This window comes from Aquarana catesbeiana, linkage group LG04 (assembly GCF_042186555.1).
Source record: "Aquarana catesbeiana isolate 2022-GZ linkage group LG04, ASM4218655v1, whole genome shotgun sequence".
NCBI classification, from domain to species: Eukaryota; Metazoa; Chordata; class Amphibia; order Anura; family Ranidae; genus Aquarana; species Aquarana catesbeiana.
The window spans coordinates 637,360,282-637,381,839 of record NC_133327.1 but is presented as its reverse complement, the minus strand read 5'-3'; the positions used below and the strand labels follow the sequence as shown (position 1 = coordinate 637,381,839).

Sequence of the window (21,558 nt, the reverse complement as noted above, 5' to 3'; positions counted from 1 at the left end):
CAAATAGCTTAAAGTGTCTACTTTCCAAAATAGGGTCATTTTGGGGGGGGTTTGGCCTCCGAAACTGTGATAGGCAGTGAAGAGTGAAATCAAAAATTTACGCCCTTAGAAAGCCTGAAGGCGGTGCTTAGTTTTCGGGGTCCCGTACGCGGCTAGGCTCCTGAAAAGTCTCACACGTGGTATCCCCGTACTCAGGAGAAGCAACAGAATGTATTTTGGGGTGTAATTTCACATATTCCCATGGCATGTTTAAGCAATATATCATTTAGTGACAACTTTCTGCAAAAAAAAAAAAATGTGTCTTTTTCCCGCAACTTGTGTCACAATATAAAATATTCCATGGACTCGACATGCCTCTCAGCAAATAGCTTGGGGTGTCTACTTTCCAAAATGGGGTCAATTGGGGGGGTTTTGAACTGTCCTGGCATTTTATGCACAACATTTAGAAGCTTATGTCACACATCACCCACTCTTCTAACCACTTGAAGACAAAGCCCTTTCTGACACTTATTGTTTACATGAGAAAATTATTTTTTTTTGCAAGAAAATTACTTTGAACACCCAAACATTATATATATTTTTTAAAGTAAATGCCCTACAGATTAAAATGGAGGGCGTTTCATTTTTTTTTTTTTTTCACACAGTATTTGCGCAGCAATTTTTTTCAAATGCATTTTTTGGGAAAAAGCACACTTTTTTTAAACTTTTAATGCACTAAAACACACTATATTGCCCAAATGTTTGATGAGTACATGGATACCAAACATGACATGCTTTAACATTGCGCACATACGTGCAGTGGCGACAAACTAAATACATTTTTAAAAGCCTTTACAGGTTACCACTTTAGATTTACAGAGGAGGTCTACTGCTAAAATTACTGCCCTCGATCTGACCTTCGTGGTGATACCTCACCTGCATGGTGCAATTGCTGTTTACATTTGGCGCCAGACCGACGCTTGCGTTCGCCTTTGCGCGAGAGCAGGGGGGGACAGGGGTGCTTTTTTAAAATTTTTTTTTTATTTTTAAACTGTTCCTTTCATATTTTTTTTTTTTTTTTTTAAATAATTTTTATTGTTATCTCAGGGAATGTAAATATCCCCTAGGATAGCAATAGGTAGTGACAGGTACTCTTTTTTTTTTTTGAAAAAATTGGGGTCTTTTAGACCCTAGATCTCTCATCTGCCCTCAAAGCATCTGACCACACCAAGATCGGTGTGATAAAATGCTTTCCCAATTTCCCAATGGCGCTGTTTACATCTGGCGAAATCTAAGTCATGAAATGCTCGTAGCTTCCAGTTTCTTAGGCCATAGAGATGTTTGGAGCCATTCTGGTTTCTGATCAGCTCTATGGTCAGCTGGCTGAATCACCGGCTGCATTCTCAGGTTCCCTGTTGGGACAGGAGAGCCAGAGAAAAACATGGAAGACTGGGGGCATTCCCTCCCACTGCTTGTAAAAGCAGTCTAGAGGCTAATTAGCCTCTAGGATTGCTTTTACATGAAAGCCGACCGCTGGCTGAAAAGAATGATACCTAAACCTGCAGGCATCATTCTGGTATAACCACTCAAAGTCCAGCAACATACCAGTACGTTGCTGGTCCTTGTTGGGCATATAATATTGTAATCCTATTTTTTTTTTTTTTTTTTTTTTTTTTTTTTTCATGCAGCCTGTGGGCTGAACGAAAAAAAGAGATTTATCGGTGGGTATGCCCACCGTTAGAATACCTCCCTTCATCCACCCACTTCTAATGATGGGCATACATGCACCATTTATATATGCCGAAGCATGGGGGCATCTACTCCAAAAGTTAGGAGCAAATCGCTCCTCCGCCCCTGCTGCCCCCATGCTTCGGCATATATCACCTCCGCTGGAGTCACGGCCTTATATATCCTGGGAGCAAACGCTGTTGCTGTCAAGATAAATAAATCCGATCTGCAGCTGAATGGTGTACCTGAAGAAAAAAAAATGGTTAACAATAAAGCACAGTAAAGTAAAAAAAATTGCATACCTGAAAAGCAAACATGATAAAACATAATAACAATAAAACATTGCAGAATAGAATACAGTAAAAAAGAGCAGAACAATAGAGAGAGAACAATAAAATGACAACTATTTTTTTACACCTTTTTTTTGTAACTGTAACTTTTATAACTGTAACCGGTTCCAGGTTCGGGTCTCTCAAAATGCGATGGCATCTTGGGAGACCCTGTGAAAGTGTGCCTAGTCTGTGCAATGCTGTACCCTACGCTAATACTCAACTAGTGAATGGTAGCGTTCAAAACATTCACCAATGCAAAGACCAGGATTGTCAGGACAGGAGGGACAATAATAGCGGGTGTCACGCCTATATCCGCGCTTGCTGCAGATACGACATCTTTTTTGGGGGGTTCGTTGGGTAGGGGTACTCGGGAGGACATAAAGAAAATGCCTCTCATGCAGCCGACTGCATTTGGTTGGGGATGTGAATGGGGGAAGTACGGGTGCTGCAGAAGTGGTGGGTTCCCAATTAGGATTGGCGAATGCAGCAGGAAGGGCACTATGGGCACGACGGGCCTGTGTTTGTCTTCTTCTTGGTGGCAGCGGGACACTACTTGTGCTTGCCACCTCACCAGCTTGAACTGCACTTATGGGACTCGCCACGTCACCAAGTGTTACTGCAGTGCTGGTTTGACTACGACCGGGGTGTACTAGGCCGCTGGTGCTTGCCAGTTCACCAAAACGCTACCAAAAAAACTGTTAGCGATCGCAGGGATCAGGCCTGACTCTGTGAACGCTGCAGTTATGCGTTTAGTGTTTTGTAAGTGACAGTGATCGATCGATACTGCACTTGGGTGGGCTGGGCTGGGCCGGGTGGAGGGGCAAAACGCAGGTGCTAGCAGGTATCTGGGCTGATCCCGCTAACACTGCGTTTTTGGGAACCCTAAACTGCTGGGGACGCTAGTAATAGATCTGATCGGATCAGATATTGATCTGTTCAGATACTATACCACTAAGGGAGGTGTACGGTGCGTGCGTGGGTGTTAGCGGTACTGGCACTAACCTGACGCTGCCTGGGGCGACGCAGACCCTATCTGACCCTAAAACCTAACTTATATCACCGCCGGGCGATCAGGGGGCTAAACCTTTGTTGGGTAATAAACGGCGGGTACCCTGACACTATAAAAAATGAACTAACCAGCGTCACCCGTAACAGTTATATGGTGATCAGTGGTGAAAGGGTTAACTAGGGGGCAATCAAGGGATTAAAACATTTATTAGGTAGTATATAGGGATCCCTGACGCTATAAAACGCTGACGGCGAACCTAAATATTTACCTCCCTAACTAGCGTCACCAGTGATTGGGGGGTGATCAGGGGGTGATCGGGGGGGGGGGGGGTGATGGGGGTGAAAAGTGTGCCTGGTGTGTTTTACTGTGTGTGTGTGTGTGGTGTTTGTGCACTCACATCGATGTCTTCTCTTCTCTTCTCGGCGCCGGAACGGAAAATACCGAGCCGAGGAGCGATGACATCACTTCCTCTGCCGCTGTTTACTATACAGCAGCAGAGGAAGAATCTCATTGGCTGGGAGCGATCGCAAGGGGGTGGCCACGAATGGATGGCCTTCCCCTCACCTCTGATCGCTCCGGGACAGAAGCTGACCGCCTCAGGCGGCAGGGGTGGGGGGATCGATCGGACCCCCCGCCCGTGGGAGGCAAGTAACGTACCCATACGTTACTTTACCTGCCCCTGCCATTCTGCCGCTGTATATCTGCGTGAGGCGGTCGGCATGTGGTTAAATAATGATTCCAGTAATCCATGTCCTTAAACTGTTTTCATTGAACTGCTTGCGGGCTTTCTTGTGCATCATCTTTGGAAGAGGATTCCTTCTGGGATGACAGCCATGCAGACCAATTTGATGCAGTGTGCGGCGTATGGTCTGAGCACTGAAAGGCTGACCCTCCGCCCCTTCAACCTCTGCAGCAATGCTGGCAGCACTCATACGTCTGTTTCCCATGACAACCTCTGGATATGACACTGAGCATGTGCACTCAACTTCTTTTGTTGACCATGGAGAGGCCTGTTCTGAGTGGAACCTGTCCTGTTAAACTGCTGTATGGTCTTGACCACCGTGCTGCAGCTCAGTTTCAGGGTCTTGGCAATCTTCTTATAGCCTAGGCCATTTTTATGTAGAGCAACAATTCTTTTTTTAAGATCCTGAGAGTTCTTTGCCATGAGATGCCATGTTGTACTTCCAGTGACCAGTATGAGAGAGCGAGAGCGATAACACTAAATTTACCACACCTGCTCCCCATTCACACCTGAGACCTTGTAACACTAACGGGTCACCTAACACCGGGGAGGGAAAATGGATAATTGGGCCCAATTTGGACATTTTCACTTAGGGGTGTACTCACTTTTGTTGCCGGCGGTTTAGACATTAATGACTGTGTGTTGAGTTATTTTGAGGGGACAGCAAATTTACACTGTTATACAAGCTGTACACTCACTACTTTACATTGTAGCAAAGTGTCATTTCTTCAGTGTTGTCACATGAAAAGATATAATAAAATATTTACAAAAATGTGAGGTGTGTGTGTGTGTGTATAGTGCCTTGAAAAAATATTCATACCCCTTGAAATTTTCCACATTTTGTCATGTTACAACCAAAAACGTAAATGTATTTTATTGGGATTTTATGTGATAGACCAACACAAAGTGGCACATAATTGTGAAGTGGAGTAAAAATCATAAATGTTTTTCTAATTTTTTTACAAATTAAAGATCTGAAAAGTGAGGTGTGCATTTGTATTCAGCCCCCTTTACTTTGATACCCCTAACTAAAATCTAGTGGAACCAATTGGCTTCAGAAGTCACCTAATTAGTAAATGGAGTCCACCTGTGTGTAATTTAATCTCCGTATAAATACAGCTGTTCTGTGAAGCCCTCAGAGGTTTGTTACAGAACCTTAGTGAACAAACAGCATCATGAAAGCCAAGGAACACACCAGACAGGTCAGGGATAAAGTTGTGGAGAAGTTTAAAGCAGGGTTAGGTTATAAAAAAATATCCAAAGCTTTGAACATCTCACTAAGCACTGTTCAATCCATCATCCGGAAATGGAAAAAGTTTGGCAGAACTGCAAACCTACCAAGACATGGCTGTCAACTTCAACTGAAAGGCCGGGCAAGGAGAGCATTAATCAGAGAAGCAGCCAAGAGGCCCATGGTAACTCTGGAGGAGCTGCAGAAATCCACAGGACAACTATTAGTCATGCACTCCACAAATCTGGTCTTTATGGAAGAGGGGCAAGAAAGCCATTGTTGACGGAAAGCTATAAGAAGTCCCTTTTGCAGTTTGCGAGAAGCCATGTGGGGGACACAGCAAACACGGGGAAGAAGGTGCTCTGGTCAGATGAGACCAAAATTGAACTTTTTGGCCTAAAAGCAAAACACTATGTGTGGCGGAAAACTAACACTGCACATCACCCTGAACACACCATCCCTACCGTGAAACGTGGTGGCAGCATCATGTTATGAGAATGCTTTTCTTCAGCAGAGACAGGGAAGCTGGTCAGGGTTGATAGGAAGATGGATGTAGCCAAATACAGGGCAATCTTAGAAGAAAACCGTCTGGAATCTGTAAAAGACTTGAGACCAGGGTGGAGGTTCATCTTCCAGCAGGACAACAACCCTAAACATACAGCCAGAGCTACAATGGAATGGTTTATATCAAAGCATTTCATGTGTTAGAATGGGCCAGTCAAAGTCCAGACAAATCCAATTTAGAATCTGTGGCAAGACTTGAAAATTACTGTTCACAGACGCTCTCCATCCAATTTGACAGAGCTTGAGCTATTTTGCAAAGAAGAATGGGCAAAAATGTCACTCTCTAGATGTGCAAAGCTGGTAGAGACATCCCCAAAAGACTTGCAGCTGTAATTGCAGTGAAAGGTGGTTCTACAAAGTATTGACTCAGGGGGGCTGAATACAAATGTACCCCACACTTTTCAGATCTTTATTTGTAAAAAATGTTGAAAACCATTTATCTTCCACTTCCCAATTATGTGCCACTTTGTGTTGGTCTATCACATAAAATACATTTACGTTTTTGGTTGTAACATGACAAAATGTGGAACATTTCAATTGTGATTACTTCTTCAAGGCATCGTATTTAGAGATTAGCCAAACTACAGAAATTAAATCAGTTACTCGATAGGCTGTCTATACAGTTGCAGCTGGCCCATAGACAAAAATGAAATACATTTCATCTCATCAGTCTTCCGGTTGTAGTGGTTGAAACAGTTTTCTTGGTTGTTGATGGGATGAAATCTTTACCTTGGATGCAGTTTTTGTTACTAGTTGTATTCCCATCACACTCCTTCCTAAGAAAAGCTTAGGGTGTGGGGATGTTGTACACTACCTGTGCTAGGATGACCACACTTACTCCCTGTATCATACAGGAGCCAAATTGTTGCCCTGTTCTGCACTTTTGATTTAGACTGTAGACACCCCCACTTTCCACATCCCCATTACATAGAGAGGAGATGTTCTGTAGTTCACAAATGATGGCTGTAAAAGCTGATAACATTGTTTTGACATGTCAATCCAGTGCACAGGAAGTTACAATATAAGGATACTGGAATTCTGGCAGGATTAAGGTTTTAATCCCACCCCCAGTCCTGCTGACCTGTTGCGCAGCAATCTCTCCCGTTCTGCGCTCGGTATAGCCGTCTCACAGCTCCTGGGCTTAGAAATCCCCAGAGCTTAATCTCCTAAACATACCCCTTCAGGAGGTGTGTTTTTAGGAGCAGTCTAATTGGTCGGCACCGTAGCATGGGCAGCGCTGAACAATCAGAACCCGCGTAGCTCGTCCTCTCAGCGGGGAAGAGGAGAGAGCTGAGGGGGATTTCTAAGCGCCGGAGCCATGAGGCGGCTATACAATTATATATACTATATAATGGCAAGTCTAACCCTTTCCCAGTTCAATCCAAGTCTAGAAAAAATAGCCTAAACAATCAATTCAATTTTTGTATCCAGTCACGCAGGCCCTTGCATTTAACAAAAATTAGTAGGAGAGCTAATTGTACAATCGGACTCTAACATGTATGGTGTTGGATGTGTATGGATGAGTGCCTGGTACAAAAGTTCATCTTGTTTAAAGGACTTTTTAAAATATCTAATGGTTAAGAGCATCAGATAGTCGATGTGTTTCGGGGGGGGGGGGGGTCTCCCTCTTCAGGGAGGTAGCAGCCTAGGACCAGAACAGTGTCCACCCATACTAGACTTCAGTCATGAATTCACGGTAGATCCATTGGAACCAATTTTCACGGCTATCAGTCCAGCACTATGACACACACCATGTACAGTGAGGGGAAAAAAGTATTTATTCCCCTGCTGATTTTGTAGGTTTGCCCACTGACAAAGAAATAATCAGTCTATAATTTTATTGATAGGTTTATTTTAACAGCGAGAGACAGAATAACAATAAAAATATCCAGAAATTTGCATTTTAATGAGTGAAATAAGTATTTGATCCCTATCAGAAAGATTTCTGGCTCCCAGGTGTCTTCTATACAGGTAACGAGCTGAGATTAGGAGCACTCTCTTAAAGGGAGTGCTCCTAATCTCAGCTTGATGCCTGTATAAAAGACACCTGCCCAATAAGCAATCAGATTCCAATCTTTCCACCATGGCCAAGACCAAAGAGCTGTCCAAGGATGTCAGGGACAAGATTTGTAGACCTACACAAGGGTGGAATGGGCTACAAGACCATCGCGAAGCAGCTTGGTGAGAGGGTGATAACAGTTGGTGAAGAAACCTAAAATAATGGTCAATCTCCCTCGGTCTGGGGCTCCATGCAAGATCTCACCTTGTGGAGTTTCAGTGATCATGTGAACGCTGGGTAATCAGCCCAGAACTACAGGGAGAATCTTGTCAATCTCAAGGCAGCTGGGACCATAGTCATCAAGAAAGCAATCAGTAATACACTACGCCGTGAAGGACTGAAATATGGCAGCGCCTGCAAGGTCCCCCTGCTCAAGAAAGCACATGTACAGACCCATCTGAAATTTGCTAATGAACATCTGACTGATTCAGAGGAGAACTGGGTGAAAGTGTTGCGGTCAGTTGAGACCAAAATCGAGCTCTATGGCATCATCTCAACTCGCCGAGTTTGGAGGAGGATTAATGCTGCCTATGACCCGAAGAACACCATCCCCACTGTCAAACATGGAGGTGGAAACATTATGCTTTGGGGGTCTTTTTCTGCTAAGGGGATAGAACAACTTCACCGTATCAAAGCGACGATGGACGGGGCCATGTACCGTCAAATTTTGGGTGGGAACCTCCTTCCATCAGCCGGGGCATTGAAAATGGTTCGTGGATGGGCATTTCAGCATAATGACCCAAAACACATGGCCAAGGCAACAAAGGAGTGGCTCAAGAAGAAGCACATTAAGTTCCTAGAGTGGCCTAGCCAGTCTCCAGACCTTCTTCCCATAGAAAATATGTGGAGGGAGCTGAAGGTTCAAGTTACCAAAGCCTCGAAGTCTTAATGACTGGGAGAGGATCTGCAAAGAGGAGTCGGACAAAATCCCTCCTGAGATGTGTACAAACCTGGTGGCAGTGTTAATTTTGTCGACAAAAACATTTTAGTCAATTAAATACTATTTTAGTCAACTAAAATATGACTAAAACAATTAAGATGACTAAAATGGGACTAAAACTAAAATGGCATTTTAGTCAAGACTATGACTAAAACTAAATTGAAATTTGACAAAATTAACACTGGTCTGTAGTGCATGTTCATGCCTCAATACCATAAATAATAACATATTAGATTTTTCACTCCAGCACTGTATAAGAAGTTTGGAAATTGTAGAGAAAGGTTAACTAATGTGTTACAATTTAATTACACCCATTCAATTTTTTTAGTCGACTAAAATGTACTGGAGATTTAGTCGACTAAATACGACTAAAACTAAAACAATTGCAGAAGACTATAATGGGATTGAAACTAAAATGACACATTTTAGTCCTAAGACTAAAACTAAATCGAAATTTGCTGCCAAAATGAACACTGCCTGGTGGCCAACTACAAGAAACGTCTGACCTCTGTGATTGCCAACAAGGGTTTCTCCACCAAATACTAAGTCATGTTTTGCGAAGGGATCAAATACTTTATTTTACTCATTAAAATGCAAATCAATTTTATAACTTTTTTTTGAAATGCGTTTTTCTGGTCTTTGTTTTGTTGTTCTGTCTCTCACTGTTACAATAAACCTGCCATTAAAATTATAGGCTGATCATTTCTTTGTCGTTGGGCAAACGTACAAAATCAGCAGGGGATCAAATACTTTTTCCCTCACTGTAACATGTGTGGTCAGCTTTATGTAAATAGTAGATGGCGCCTTTCCTTGAAAGCCCAGCACTCTCTGCGTCTGCGTGTACAAATTTTACATCAGAAGCTGATAACAACATGTCTTTTTTTTTTTTTTTTTTTCTTTTTCTTTTTCTTTCAGGACAAGGCAAAGCTGGAGATCAGGAAACTCAGTGAACCACCCAACCCTAAGGATGTACGAGACATGATCAAATATGCCCGAGGTGTGGTGGAAGAGTTCAGGAGAGCCAAGCATTTCAAAAATATCCTTTGTGTGTGTGTGTGCGCCTCTAGGCCATCACTTATGTTCTGTCTTCTGCAAAATATTTCATTCAGCAACCTTTTGGGTTGTTTGCTTGTGTCGTCCTCCTCTGATATATCAGCACAACAAACACAGGGGCAGAACATGGCAATCTCCCAATGCATCATGGGGGCTGACAGCTCTTTCAGCCATGGCATGCGGAGTTCACATACAGTGAGCTATAAAAAAAAAAAATGATGACGTTAAATGGCCAGTTTTCATGTAAATGCATAGTATTTTGTTTTTTAGCCCATCCACTCCACACCATTGATAATTCTCCCTTTTTAAAAGTGCAGCCCAGTAAAGCATTAAAGGGCCTCATTGATGTGGGTATGCTCATCTGCACACTCGTGCAAATATCTGTCTTCACGCAGATGGGATTTACAGAGGTTCCATTAAGCCTCATTCAGTTAAACCTTTTCAGATCAATAACAGGCAGGCAGGCAGGCAGCTGCATGGATCAGAACACGCAAACAGACTGCATTCTGATCCATACATCGAACACACTTGGAGGATCATGCAGATTCGAGCAGCCACCTGCCTGTTGTTGATCTGAACAGGCTCATCCCGCTTGGGTTAAGATGGCTCTTTGCACGGGTGTACTGATCGGTACTTTCATGTGAATAAGGCCAAGGCTTGCATAGGACCTACTGGCCTACTGTTTATAATTTGTGCAATTCATCCTATAAAGCCGACTGGCTAAAACGCCACTGGCTACCTTGCCATGTTTTCTTAATGGCCCCCAGTGTGTGTGAAAATAGACAAGTGTCCCCTGATTTACCACACCACCACCTGAAATTTTCAGAAAGAGGCATTGCAGCAGAAAATCATATAAGAGATTGAATCCTGGTAGAAACACTATGAGGAGTCTTCTAAATCTGGCCCTAATGGCTTGAATACCAGCACCTAAAACAGATGTTTGAGGTATTTGTACTTGGTGGCAAGTAGGATTCCAAGCCGACTTCTATCTGGCAGTAGATACAGTGACCAGATCTGTCATCCACAATTCTCAGCTTGGCCCAACTGCCATGGCAAAGCCCATCGGTTGTGTCACATTCTTCTGATGGATTCTCCATACCATGCAAGAAATATAGTGAAGAACGTGATCACTTCATTGTCTTAGAGGGGGTGACACCAGAACTTGCAGAGAGATCTCCCCTGATATAAGAAGCCAAAGGTGCGATTCAACCCATTGCTGCCTCCCTTCCTAAGTAAAATATCAGATTTGGTGGCATTGTACTCTATTGAGTGAACGTTCTAAGTTGAGCAATGTGGTAGCACTTACCTGTTTGACTTGACTTGACTTGCTCTTCTTCACTTGGATTTTTAGCCATTATTAAATTTTTTTTTCTATTGTTGCTTTTATTGTCAATTACATGAGTATTTTGATGTTTGTATACCGTGTGACACCATCTTTTGCCATGGAGCTGTACAAATAAATATAAGAAGGTAAAGTAGAAAGTAAATACAATGGTCCAAACTCTAGTTTATATAGTTTAATGCTGGGTGCACACTATAACCCGCTGGGTTAAACATAAGCGATGTTAGGCTGGCCATAGATGATGCAATTTTTCTTTTCTGCAGCCATGGGTTGCAGGAAAGAAAATCGCTTGATTTTTATTTATTTTTTTCCCCTATCAACCAATCAGTGTTTATATGAGAATTTCTCCTGTTGAGCTATTGTGTTCTGCCGCAAGCGGTTAGCTGCTCCTGCGGGGTGAACAGTGATGATTGCTAGCAGCTATAACAGCTGGCAATAATCGTATGGAAAAATCTGGCATGCTGGTTGTACTTAAGTCGATCACTGGATTGACTTGGGTGCAATCAGTCTGCCCATAGATGGTTTGCATGAGATTGGAACCATCTATGGCTGGCTTTAGTGCGGGGATCGCCCCCGCTATGCTGTTGTGTTCTGACAAAGGGTTAAACATTCATGCCTTAACCCAACTTGTCCCCCGCCCTGCCAAAATACACTGATCAGCGCTCGCGACTGCTGATTGGAGGCTGATTTTCCTGCATGCCCTTTCAACAGAAGCTGCATTGGGCGAACCTTGGTCGGTTCCTCCCAAAGCAGCTGTTTTCAGGTGATTTTTGGCTTTCCACTTAACAAAACCTAGCAGTAGCTAGAAACCATAGGAGAGAGGACTGTGTCCATACAATAAAATCTAAGGGATTGTCCTGTAAACAGTAAAGCTGACCATTGATTTTTTTTTTTTTTTTTTTTATCAGCCACCCGGCTAAAAAAAAACAACGAATGGATTCCCCCTATCCACACTTTCAAGGTGGATGAAGGAATCTTTCCTGCTGAGCTATTGTATTCTGACAGTGGGGGGACTCCTCCTCCACTGTCAAAATACACTAATTAGCGCTGCAGCCACTGTGCAGGCTCGCTCGGCTGCAACACCGTTCACCTGCTTTCTCCTCATTGGCTGTGTGATTGACAGCAGTGGGAGCAAATGGCTCCTGCTGCTGTCTCTGAGCCAATGAGGAGGGAGAGGGCTGTTGTTCTTTGGCACAGCGGTGGATCAAGATCTGGCTCAAAGTATAAGGGGGCTGAGCTGCACACAGAAGGGTGTGGTGGTGTGTTTTGTTTTTTTTTGTTTTTTTTTTTGTTTTTTTACCTTTTTAATGCAAAGAATGGTAAAAAGAAAAAGTCCTTAGAACCATTTTAACCTCAGTGAAACCAGAGCCTGATCAACTCTCCCAACATTTTCTATGCTGCAACAGTAAAGAAAATGGTTTAGACACTTACAATAAAAGTGTGGGAATGCAAAATATGTGTTTAAAAAAATTAAAAATGTGAGTAAATAGTTGAAAATATGAGTTGCTATTAATCAATGCTGTCGGTAGGATAGTGGGCCCCTAAATCATTGGTGTTGGTGGTACTTAAAGTGGGCCTAAAGGCAACATTGTATTCTTAATTTTAAGAGTTCTAACCCTTGTGTGGTGGTTTTTTTTGTTTTTGTTTTTTTTTTTTGTTTTTTTTTTAACCATATGTGTCCCATTGGGGAGAATTCCCTTAGTTTTGTCACATAGCCAAAACAGGAAATAAGAGGAAATTCCTCCAAACTCCCTGGTTATCACCAGTATCTCTAAAACTAGTGTCCCCCATTGGAAGATGTGCCTCCTTTTCCTGTTCTGTTGCCAAACCGAAACTTTCTTTTACTTTCGTGCTTGGTGAAATTTTTTTTGCCGTTTTTGTTATACTTTGTTACCGTAGGACCGGGGCAGTACCACCTGCGGATGAAACTTGACTGTCCCTCCCCGGCTTCTCTTCTAATGTCCTACTTTGTGAACCATTTTCAGATCTGTTAAATGCAGATCAGTCTGCTCAGGGAATAATTTCAGCCAGAGTACTTTCATTCCCTAAAAGTAGTAGTACCCTGGACTTTTTGGGCACTCTGTGTACAGGGGGGCCCACCAGAGAATCCTGGGGGGGCCAGTCCAAGCCTGGTGCGACAGTGGTACTTAGAAAATACCGGCAGGCTTACTTCTCTGAGGGGGTCTGTGATTTATAGATTTATTTTTTTCTTAACCATACCACGTCCTAGTGAACTGCTGGAGATGTGTGAGCTCAGTATGGAGAAGATGGGAGCGTTATTTGCAGAGACTAACATTTATATGTTACACATGACGTATCAGTCCATGGGAATCTGCCTGTACATGCAGGACTGGGAAGGAGCCTTGAAGTATGGAGGGAAAATCATCCAGCCATACCGGTAAGTCTCAACAGCCATGCCCATTCTGATAACATCTGAATTGGCATTAAAGGGCACCTGTAGTAGAGGCCGGGGCACCAGCTCACCCAGGCACAACTATGCTAAATACTTCACTCTGTTTAAAATGATTGTCTCTAACATTACAAATGAACCATGGTCGAAGTCCCCTAATAACCCTCTGGTTTAAACCCCAATTATAAAGAACTGTACGCTTTGCCTGACCCTCAGCGGTGGTACACCAAAGGAGTTAAATACCTGTGCCATCTACTGTATATGACTCACAGGGATTTAAATCCTTCCGACAAATGCGGGCTGACTTTGATCTACCACGCTCATATATGTTCTTCTACTACCAACTCCGGCATGCTATATATGCCCACTTTGGCTCGTTGGGTAATCCTATAGCTATACCTCAGTTAGAGAAAGTACTGCGACACCCTGATCCCACCAAACTCATCTCCACCTACTACGCTACCGTCATGACGGATAGTAACCCAAGATTCCGAATGGCCCAAACAAAATGGACCCTTATGGACTCTACACCTTCTGAAGAAGACTGGACAGAATTTAGCGAAACATAAAAAAAGTCAGTGATCTCATCTAGGAACCGCATTATTAATATTGACATTTTTAATTTCTCCCACCTAACCCCTGCTAGGTTACATAAACTGGGACTAACACCCACAGCAGAATGCTTTAGGGGCTGTGGCCAAGAGGCAGATTTTTTTACATTGTTTTTGGACCTGCTCAATAATCCAGCACTTTTGGACAGAAGGTGGGGACTTTCATCTAATCAGCAATAGGCCTACCAAATATTCTGCACCCCAAGAATTGCCTGCAGACAATTCTTGGGGATCTCCACACTTCAATCAAAGCCAAAAGGCTCCTTCATATCCTTCACTTTTATGCGAGGAAAACCATACTATTGTCATGGAAGGGTTTACAGACATCTCTGAAATCTCTGTGGCTACAACTGATCAATGATGTGATCCCCCTATGTAAACTTACATTCAAGGTTAGAAAAAAAACAAAACCTTTTACAAAATCTGGAATAAATGGCTGGCCAGCCCATTAACCCTTCCTCAAGACAAATCGCCAGATAGGTAGTGGCCCCAACAGAGGAAATATACAAAAACAGGGCACACACCCACCTGATGGTCATACAATCAATTATATACTGTACTTTTATGGTAACTCAAATTAGTGAATACAGGAGACCCAATAAATAAAAACTGTTTATTATGCACTTTTATGTACTTATGTGATATTATAATGCTATGAATCACCAGTTTCTACTTTTTTGTATGTGTATGTTGACACAAAAGTTTAATAAAAAATAGTATTTTATATGGTGGAGGGTGATAGTGGTTTACCATGTACTTGGGTCATTACAGCCATGGAGGGTTTAGTGTATTCTGAAAGTGTTTTAAAGGTAACCTGTCATTAATGCCCTATAGAAAACTGCCGCTGATGACCTTCTGCAAGTCTTAGTTGGTTGTCATGCCTATTTTGTAAATTCAGTACCTCCAGAGGCATGAACAACCAGAACAAGCGTGCAGAAAGTGAAGTCGCAGTTTCCATCCACATGCTTGGTGTGGGTCAATGACTTTGCAGACATTGAAGCCATATGTTCAGCTGGGCACCTAGCATTTTCAGAAGGATGGGTTACCAATGGCAGCCTGTGTTTTTTATTTTGTAGTAGGGAAGGGGGCTTATAGTAAACCCTTGCATATACCATATCCTAAACCCCAACTACCTAGTGAACTGACAAGCCTCAGATGGTACAGAGATGAAACAACGCTTCCTACATAAGTTGTACCTGTTTATCTGCAATCCTCTCTCCTCTACAAACTCTTTAAAGCACACATTTTGCATCCCATTTCTGATCATCAGCAGGCACGGGCAGGGATCTGATGTCGCACAGTGTAGAGAAGAAAGCCGAGTGTAATCTGAGACCCGAGTGGAGGGAATGGGCACCCCTCCCTACACCGACTCATAGGGAAACATGCACAGCTGAGGCTGTCAGTCACCTGCTGTGTGCTGGAGTGATGGTGTCCATCTCTCTGGATTGCTTGGTGTCTGAATAGACTGCCAGAGGCAACTTATGCAGATAGGGGAATGACAGCGCAGGCAGTAATCCTACTCTGTGCTTTGGATTGAGGTAAGTACACACTATAGAAGAATATGCCGTGTTCATTTTTCATGTCAGATGTTTACAACCATCTTTTAAGTGAGTAGTCTGAAAATAAGATTGGACATTTAGGAGAGTCTGTTTCAAGACTCGCTTATATATTGGCACCTTAATACAATTAAATTGTGATATCCCAAGTGCTGATATTAATAGCGACCAATCGGAAATCATTTCTACTAACCACTAGTGAGCAGTCTCCCCAGGTACATGCTTCCATAGAAGTACATATATTGTATCTTTCTATTATTTGTTCTGTTTTTTCCAGCAAGCACTATCCACCCTACTCTCCAAATGTGGCCTCCATGTGGCTGAAGCTGGGGAGACTTTACATGGGCCTGGAGAAGAAGACCGCTGGGATTAAGGCCCTGAAAAAGGTATGTGAGGCTCCGTGGAAAGTCTACATTTGTGTTCATTTTCCTTTATTTTTACTCATTGACCAGATAGAAACTGGTGTGCAATAATTGGTTGTCTTCCAGCTCATTACTGACCTGTCACAGTACATATAATGTGACGGGGTACCTGTGCGTTGTTGCCGGTTTCTGGGTGTAAGTTGTGTTTGCGACCCCCCCCACTGCCTGCTCCTTTGTGATAAGCAGCCATTTTTTTTTTAATGAAAACTATTCACTCGGTGTTTACTATTGTGATTAGCTGTGTTTGGCCACCGCTAATCACATGGTACAGATGGGCCTGGTCTGTACCATGTGCTCACTGTGAGCAATCACAGAGCTCAACCCAATAGTACACAATGAAAGGCATGAAGCAAAGCCTTTCATTGTGTACAATTGTCATCTGCTGTGATTGGCCACAGTGATCACATGATACCAGTAGCAGGCTGGTACAGTGATCTGTCATCGGCTGGATACAGCGGGTGACAGCTCGTGCCGAAGCACGGCCCGATCTTAGGATAGTAGGGGTTCCGCCCAGGCCGTCCTATCACAATAGGCCGAGTGGGGAGGGGTTAAAGAACCACTCCATGAAGAGAAAAATGTTCTCCCATGCAGTTGGGCTGTGCTCGCACTTCATGGGTTAACTGCTTGTTTTGTCCAGGGGTGCACCGAAAGGCTATACTTACCCGATCTTTTGGAAAACTGTGCTCCCCCATGTCCAGTGGTGGACTGTTCCTGCTATCCTTACATCCAGAGCCGCTCTATGGACGTAATGACGTCAGGAACAGTCCATTCACAAGACTGCTAGGGGACAGGAGCGGTGGGGGCCGATCTTGTACTTGGGGGATCAGCAGATTAGGCAAATATATCTCTGCTCTGCAAGGCCTATACGAAAACGAGCAGTTAACCCATGCAGTGCAGGCACAGCCCCACTGCAACTGTAAATAAACATTTTGCCCATGGTTTTTTTAAGCGATTTTTTTTTTTTTTTTTTGCATGGAGTTCTTCTATAAGCGTCTTCTTCAGGACAAATAAGTTTAACCCCTTTGCGCTTACCGCCTCCCGGCCCTTTAAGAGTTCTAAAAGCCGGGAGGTGGTGTGTTTTCAGGTCATGCGACCGATCTGATTAGCAGTCACATGATTGGAAAGCTCCTGAGTATGCATCGTGAACTTATTGATCCCTGCAGACTACCGTGCTGGGCCTTAACGCAGAGCGGCTGCATCTATGCAACTCTGTATAAACCATATAAACTATTGTTACCAATAGCTGCCCTAGCGCTGGTTTTCGTCTGTCGGACTAGCATACAGACGAGTGGATTTCTCGATAGGAACTGGGTCCGGCGGAGTTCCGACATAAGATTTGAAACATGTTCCAAATCTAAAGTCCATCAGATTTTCGACAGAAACAGTCCGCTGAAGGTCCGATGAAGCCCACACATAGTCGGATTGTCTGCTGGCTTCGGTCCATCGGACCAGTCCAGTCGAAAAGTCCGCTCATGTGTACAGGGCATTGGATTGCAAGCTCTATTGAGCAGGGCCATCTCATTCCTACTCAAAAGAGAAAGCAGTAAAGGTGTATATGGACGTTTTCACATGTTAAATTTATTTTGTGAGCGCTGTAATTTCTTTTTATTTTTCTGTCAGTCCTACTGTCTGCCCTTATGTTGTAAAGCGCTGCCTAAACTGTTGGCACTATATAAATCCTGTATAAGAGGGGTCTCCAAACTTTTCAAACTAAGGGCCAGGTTACTGTCCTTCAGGCTTTAGAGGGGCCAGACTGTGGCCAGTGCGAGTAAAAAATGTCCCAGCATCAGTGCGAGGAATAGTGCCCCGTGGTTTGTTTTAGTAGGATGAAGGGTGCTCTTTTTGATGGTGTCAGTGGGAGGAAGTGTGCCCCATTTGATGGTGTGAGTGGGAGGAAGGGTGCCTCATCATTGATGGTGTGAGTGGGAGGAAGGGTGCCTCATCATTGATGGTGTGAGTGGGAGGAAGGGTGCCTCATCATTGATGGTGTGAGTGGGAGGAAGGGTGCCCCCATTGATGGTGTCAGTGGGAGGAAGGGTGCCCCCATTGATGGTGTCAGTGGGAGGAAGGGTGCCCCCATTGATGGTGTCAGTGGGAGGAAGGGTGCCCCCATTGATGGTGTCAGTGGGAGGAAGGGTGCCCCCATTGATGGTGTCAGTGGGAGGAAGGGTGCCCCCATTGATGGTGTCAGTGGGAGGAAGGGTGCCCCATCATTGATGGTGTCAGTGGGAGGAAGGGTGCCTCATCATTGATGTCAGTGGGAGGAATAGTGTCCCAAGGGCTGGATAGAGGCAAGCAAAGGGCCGCAGTTTGGAGACCACTGCTGTATTATAATAAATACTCAAGATGCAGCAAAACTAGTTTTTTGTAAATTTAGTTTTATCTCTTGAGTATAAGAGTTTTAACATTTTTTGATTTTTCTGTTCTTCTCCAGGCCATTGCTATAATGGAGGTGGCTTATGGACCAGATCACCATTATATAGAAGAAGTCAAGAAAGAGATGGAGCAATAACACCAAAGGTGTACTGTACACGCTTCTATTTAAATGTATGTCAGAAATGCCAGTGTATGTCAGTGTGGCATTGTTGGACATGGAAAGATGCTTCGCCCAATGGGGAACAATAGATTCTCCTCTGCACTGGCTGATAAGACATCCATAACTTGTAGCACTCAGAAGGCCTCTAGGTTCTTGTGTATGTACGAAAATTCCACTAGGGGGCAACATAACACCGTTGCTCTTCACACCATAAAGTGAACCTGTGCTTAAATGTTGGCATTTGAATTCTATGAGTTGAGTTGCTAAAGAGTAACAGATCCTGTGACAAAATCCCAAGGCTTTTGCATATGTGAGCAACACTGGAGTGAACCTTGAAGCACTTTCTCCAGGTAAGGTAAGTATTCCACCACATCTGTTACGCTTTATTTACCCATCCCAGCAGGATTGTTTATGTTTACATTTGAATATAGATCCATTTTTTTCATGTGAATTGTTGGCCTGTAGGTACAGGCTGTAGTATGTCAAATGGCCCCCTATAGCCAATACACCAACTGCTTTGTATAAAGATGCTATTCTGTACTAGTCACGCTTTTTTAAATATATTTCATATAGTATTACATTTGTTGTGTACATACTTGTGAGCAGTGGTGGTTGTGGTCTCTTTAGGGGACAGAGCACCTCAAGGGACATTTCTTTAACTTCAGAGCCCAGAAACTTAAAGCAGAACTAAACTCAGCAGTACAACGCCCCCGAAGTCCCTGGCTTCTTTTGGGTGCTGGTCTTTAGCCTTCTTGATTGGCCGGTGCAGGATGATGACACTTAGGCACATGTACAGGAGTGCAGTCATCCCAGCACACAAGGACTGGGCTGAGCTTGTGCAGCTCTGTGTTCTTTCTACAGAAGACTGCGAGGCAGCAGCTAGGTTTTATTTATTGCAGAAGGGACATTGTAGGGGTCCTGAAGATTCAACCCCTCCAAAAGACTCATTTCATCTGCATGACGACCCAACAATTCGCCCTTCTGTCCTCTGTCTCTCTATGCTCTGTTGCTTTGTATTGCCCCTGGGTCTGCCATGTGATTACCGGAATTGGAAAGGATTGGACTCTTGGGGAAGGATGTGAGTGACCTCCCAGAATGAGCCTGAAGGGTGAATTCCGTATCTTCTGGAGGGGTTGACACTTTTGTATCTGCACACGGAGAGCCATTGAGTGCTGTGCGGAACCTTGGACACAAGGCATGTGGCACTGGAAGCTCTTGGTGTTACAGCTGTAGTAAACCAAAAAAAAAAAAAAAATGAATGGCTGAGCCGTGGTGACGTCACATCTGTGACACAGCTCTGAATGGACCGCACCGGCCATCCGGAACGCAGTGCGCATGCGTCTATGACCTCACTAGCTGTTACTAAAGTAAATATTTACTGTACCTACAGGTAATCCCTATTATAGAGAATAAATATATATATGTAAAATTATAATTACCGCTTTAGGCCCCTTTCACACAGGCTGTCCGCTCAGGTCCGCCTTTCGGTGTTTCAGGCAGACCCGATTGGACCTCCAGTCTCTTCTATGGGCCGGATGCTGTCTGCCGCCATCAGGCCAATGGTGAGTCCTATTCCCCATCCCTTTGGTGGATCGGATCGAATGGATACAGACATGCAGTCAATTTCCATCCGATTGCCCCATAGAGGAGAGCGGGCTGTGTCCGTGTCCGCTCTGCATAGTGGAGCAGACACTGACCTGTCATCTGCCTGCTCAGTGGAGAGATTCCCCCGCTGAGCAAGCAGAGGCACCTATGTGAAAGGGGGGCCTTTAGGTGTTTTCGCTCTGAATATAAAGAAATGTCCCTTGAGGTTCTCTCTGGTCTCAAGAAAAAAAGCGTAATTGCCATTGCTCACACACTATTGTGTGCCATCAGCGCACTTCTAGATTAGGGTGAATGCTAAACTACAGCAGCCCTCACAAGGATGACCAGCTACTACTACTAATAGTGTAGCAAAATACAGCGTAGCTTCATTTTTGCACAAGTATGAGGACTTTTTCCTATATGTGAATATTTGCTGATCACAAACGCATTTTATTTTTATTTTTTCATGTATTGTGGCCCTTGAAAGTCAGGGGACTTCTTCTCGTGGAATCGGTCTCAAAATTGAGATGCTTTTGAATGTGTTCTGTTCTCCAGGGCCCATAGTACATTGTCCCATCTCCTACTGTGATGTCACAGGGTGGCCCCTCTTTTCCCATGGCTGTTTGAACATGCAGCGAGCAAGGAGATGGAGGCTTTGACATTTGGTGCTTTTTCTTTTCCATCTCCAAGCACTTGCCTGGAACACAGTCGATGACTCAATTCCTCACATTCTTTGCGGGGTGCTTGACCCAAGCAATTTCTTTGAGATAGAAAAACATGCGGTCTCCTCGCTTGCTGTGTTGTTGGACAGCCATTGGGGGGCACCCTGCCTGACAGCACAACCAGCAAGGAGACAACATTTTTCTCTGTCTCCAAGCCTTAGACAGCACATAGCCAGACAGGACAAAGTTGTTCTACATGCGTTCTGTTCCCAGGGGACAGCCGCCTTTGTAAATGGCACTTGTGATTTACCATCACTTGTAAACATGAAATATAAGTGTGCTTCCAGTGCGGACTTATGGCCTTGTCCCTGGGATGGTTTAGTTGGAGAGAAGTGATCTGTTCCCATGTATCGGTCTCCTGCTGTCAGACTACAGATGGGAGAAGGTCTTCCTATTCAGCCTTGTAGCGCCCCTTAGTGGTGGCCAAATGATACTATCCCATTACATGAGCAGGCTGTACACAGTCGTGTAAAAGGCTGCAGCTCAAATACTAGAAGTGTATGTAGGGCTATATTTACACATGCAATGTTACTGAAGTCCTAAGATCTCCTGCAAAAACCAAGTTATAATTTAAATATTTTTTGAGTGGCTGAAATAATAATAATTTTTTTTTCTAATTGTAAAATTGCTGTGGGTTCGTGAACAGTTGTCAAAGCCTGAAAACCATTGTTTGCCTGCAAATTTTATTACAAAATTGCTGTTTAAACACTGCATTGTAATAAAAGATAAACCAATGTA

At 43.8% G+C, this 21,558-nt stretch overlaps 1 protein-coding gene across 1 annotated transcript in view; it reads left to right on the top strand.

Moving 5' to 3' along the window:
• Positions 1–21,558, top strand: part of SMYD2 (SET and MYND domain containing 2) — a 102,386-nt gene extending 80,828 nt beyond the window's left edge. The window contains exons 9-12 of the mRNA XM_073628386.1: positions 9,500–9,620; positions 13,203–13,377; positions 15,834–15,942; positions 18,413–21,558. Coding sequence (XP_073484487.1) covers positions 9,500–9,620; positions 13,203–13,377; positions 15,834–15,942; positions 18,413–18,490 — 483 coding nt within the window. The 3' untranslated portion in view covers positions 18,491–21,558. The remainder of the gene's footprint in view (positions 1–9,499; positions 9,621–13,202; positions 13,378–15,833; positions 15,943–18,412) is intronic.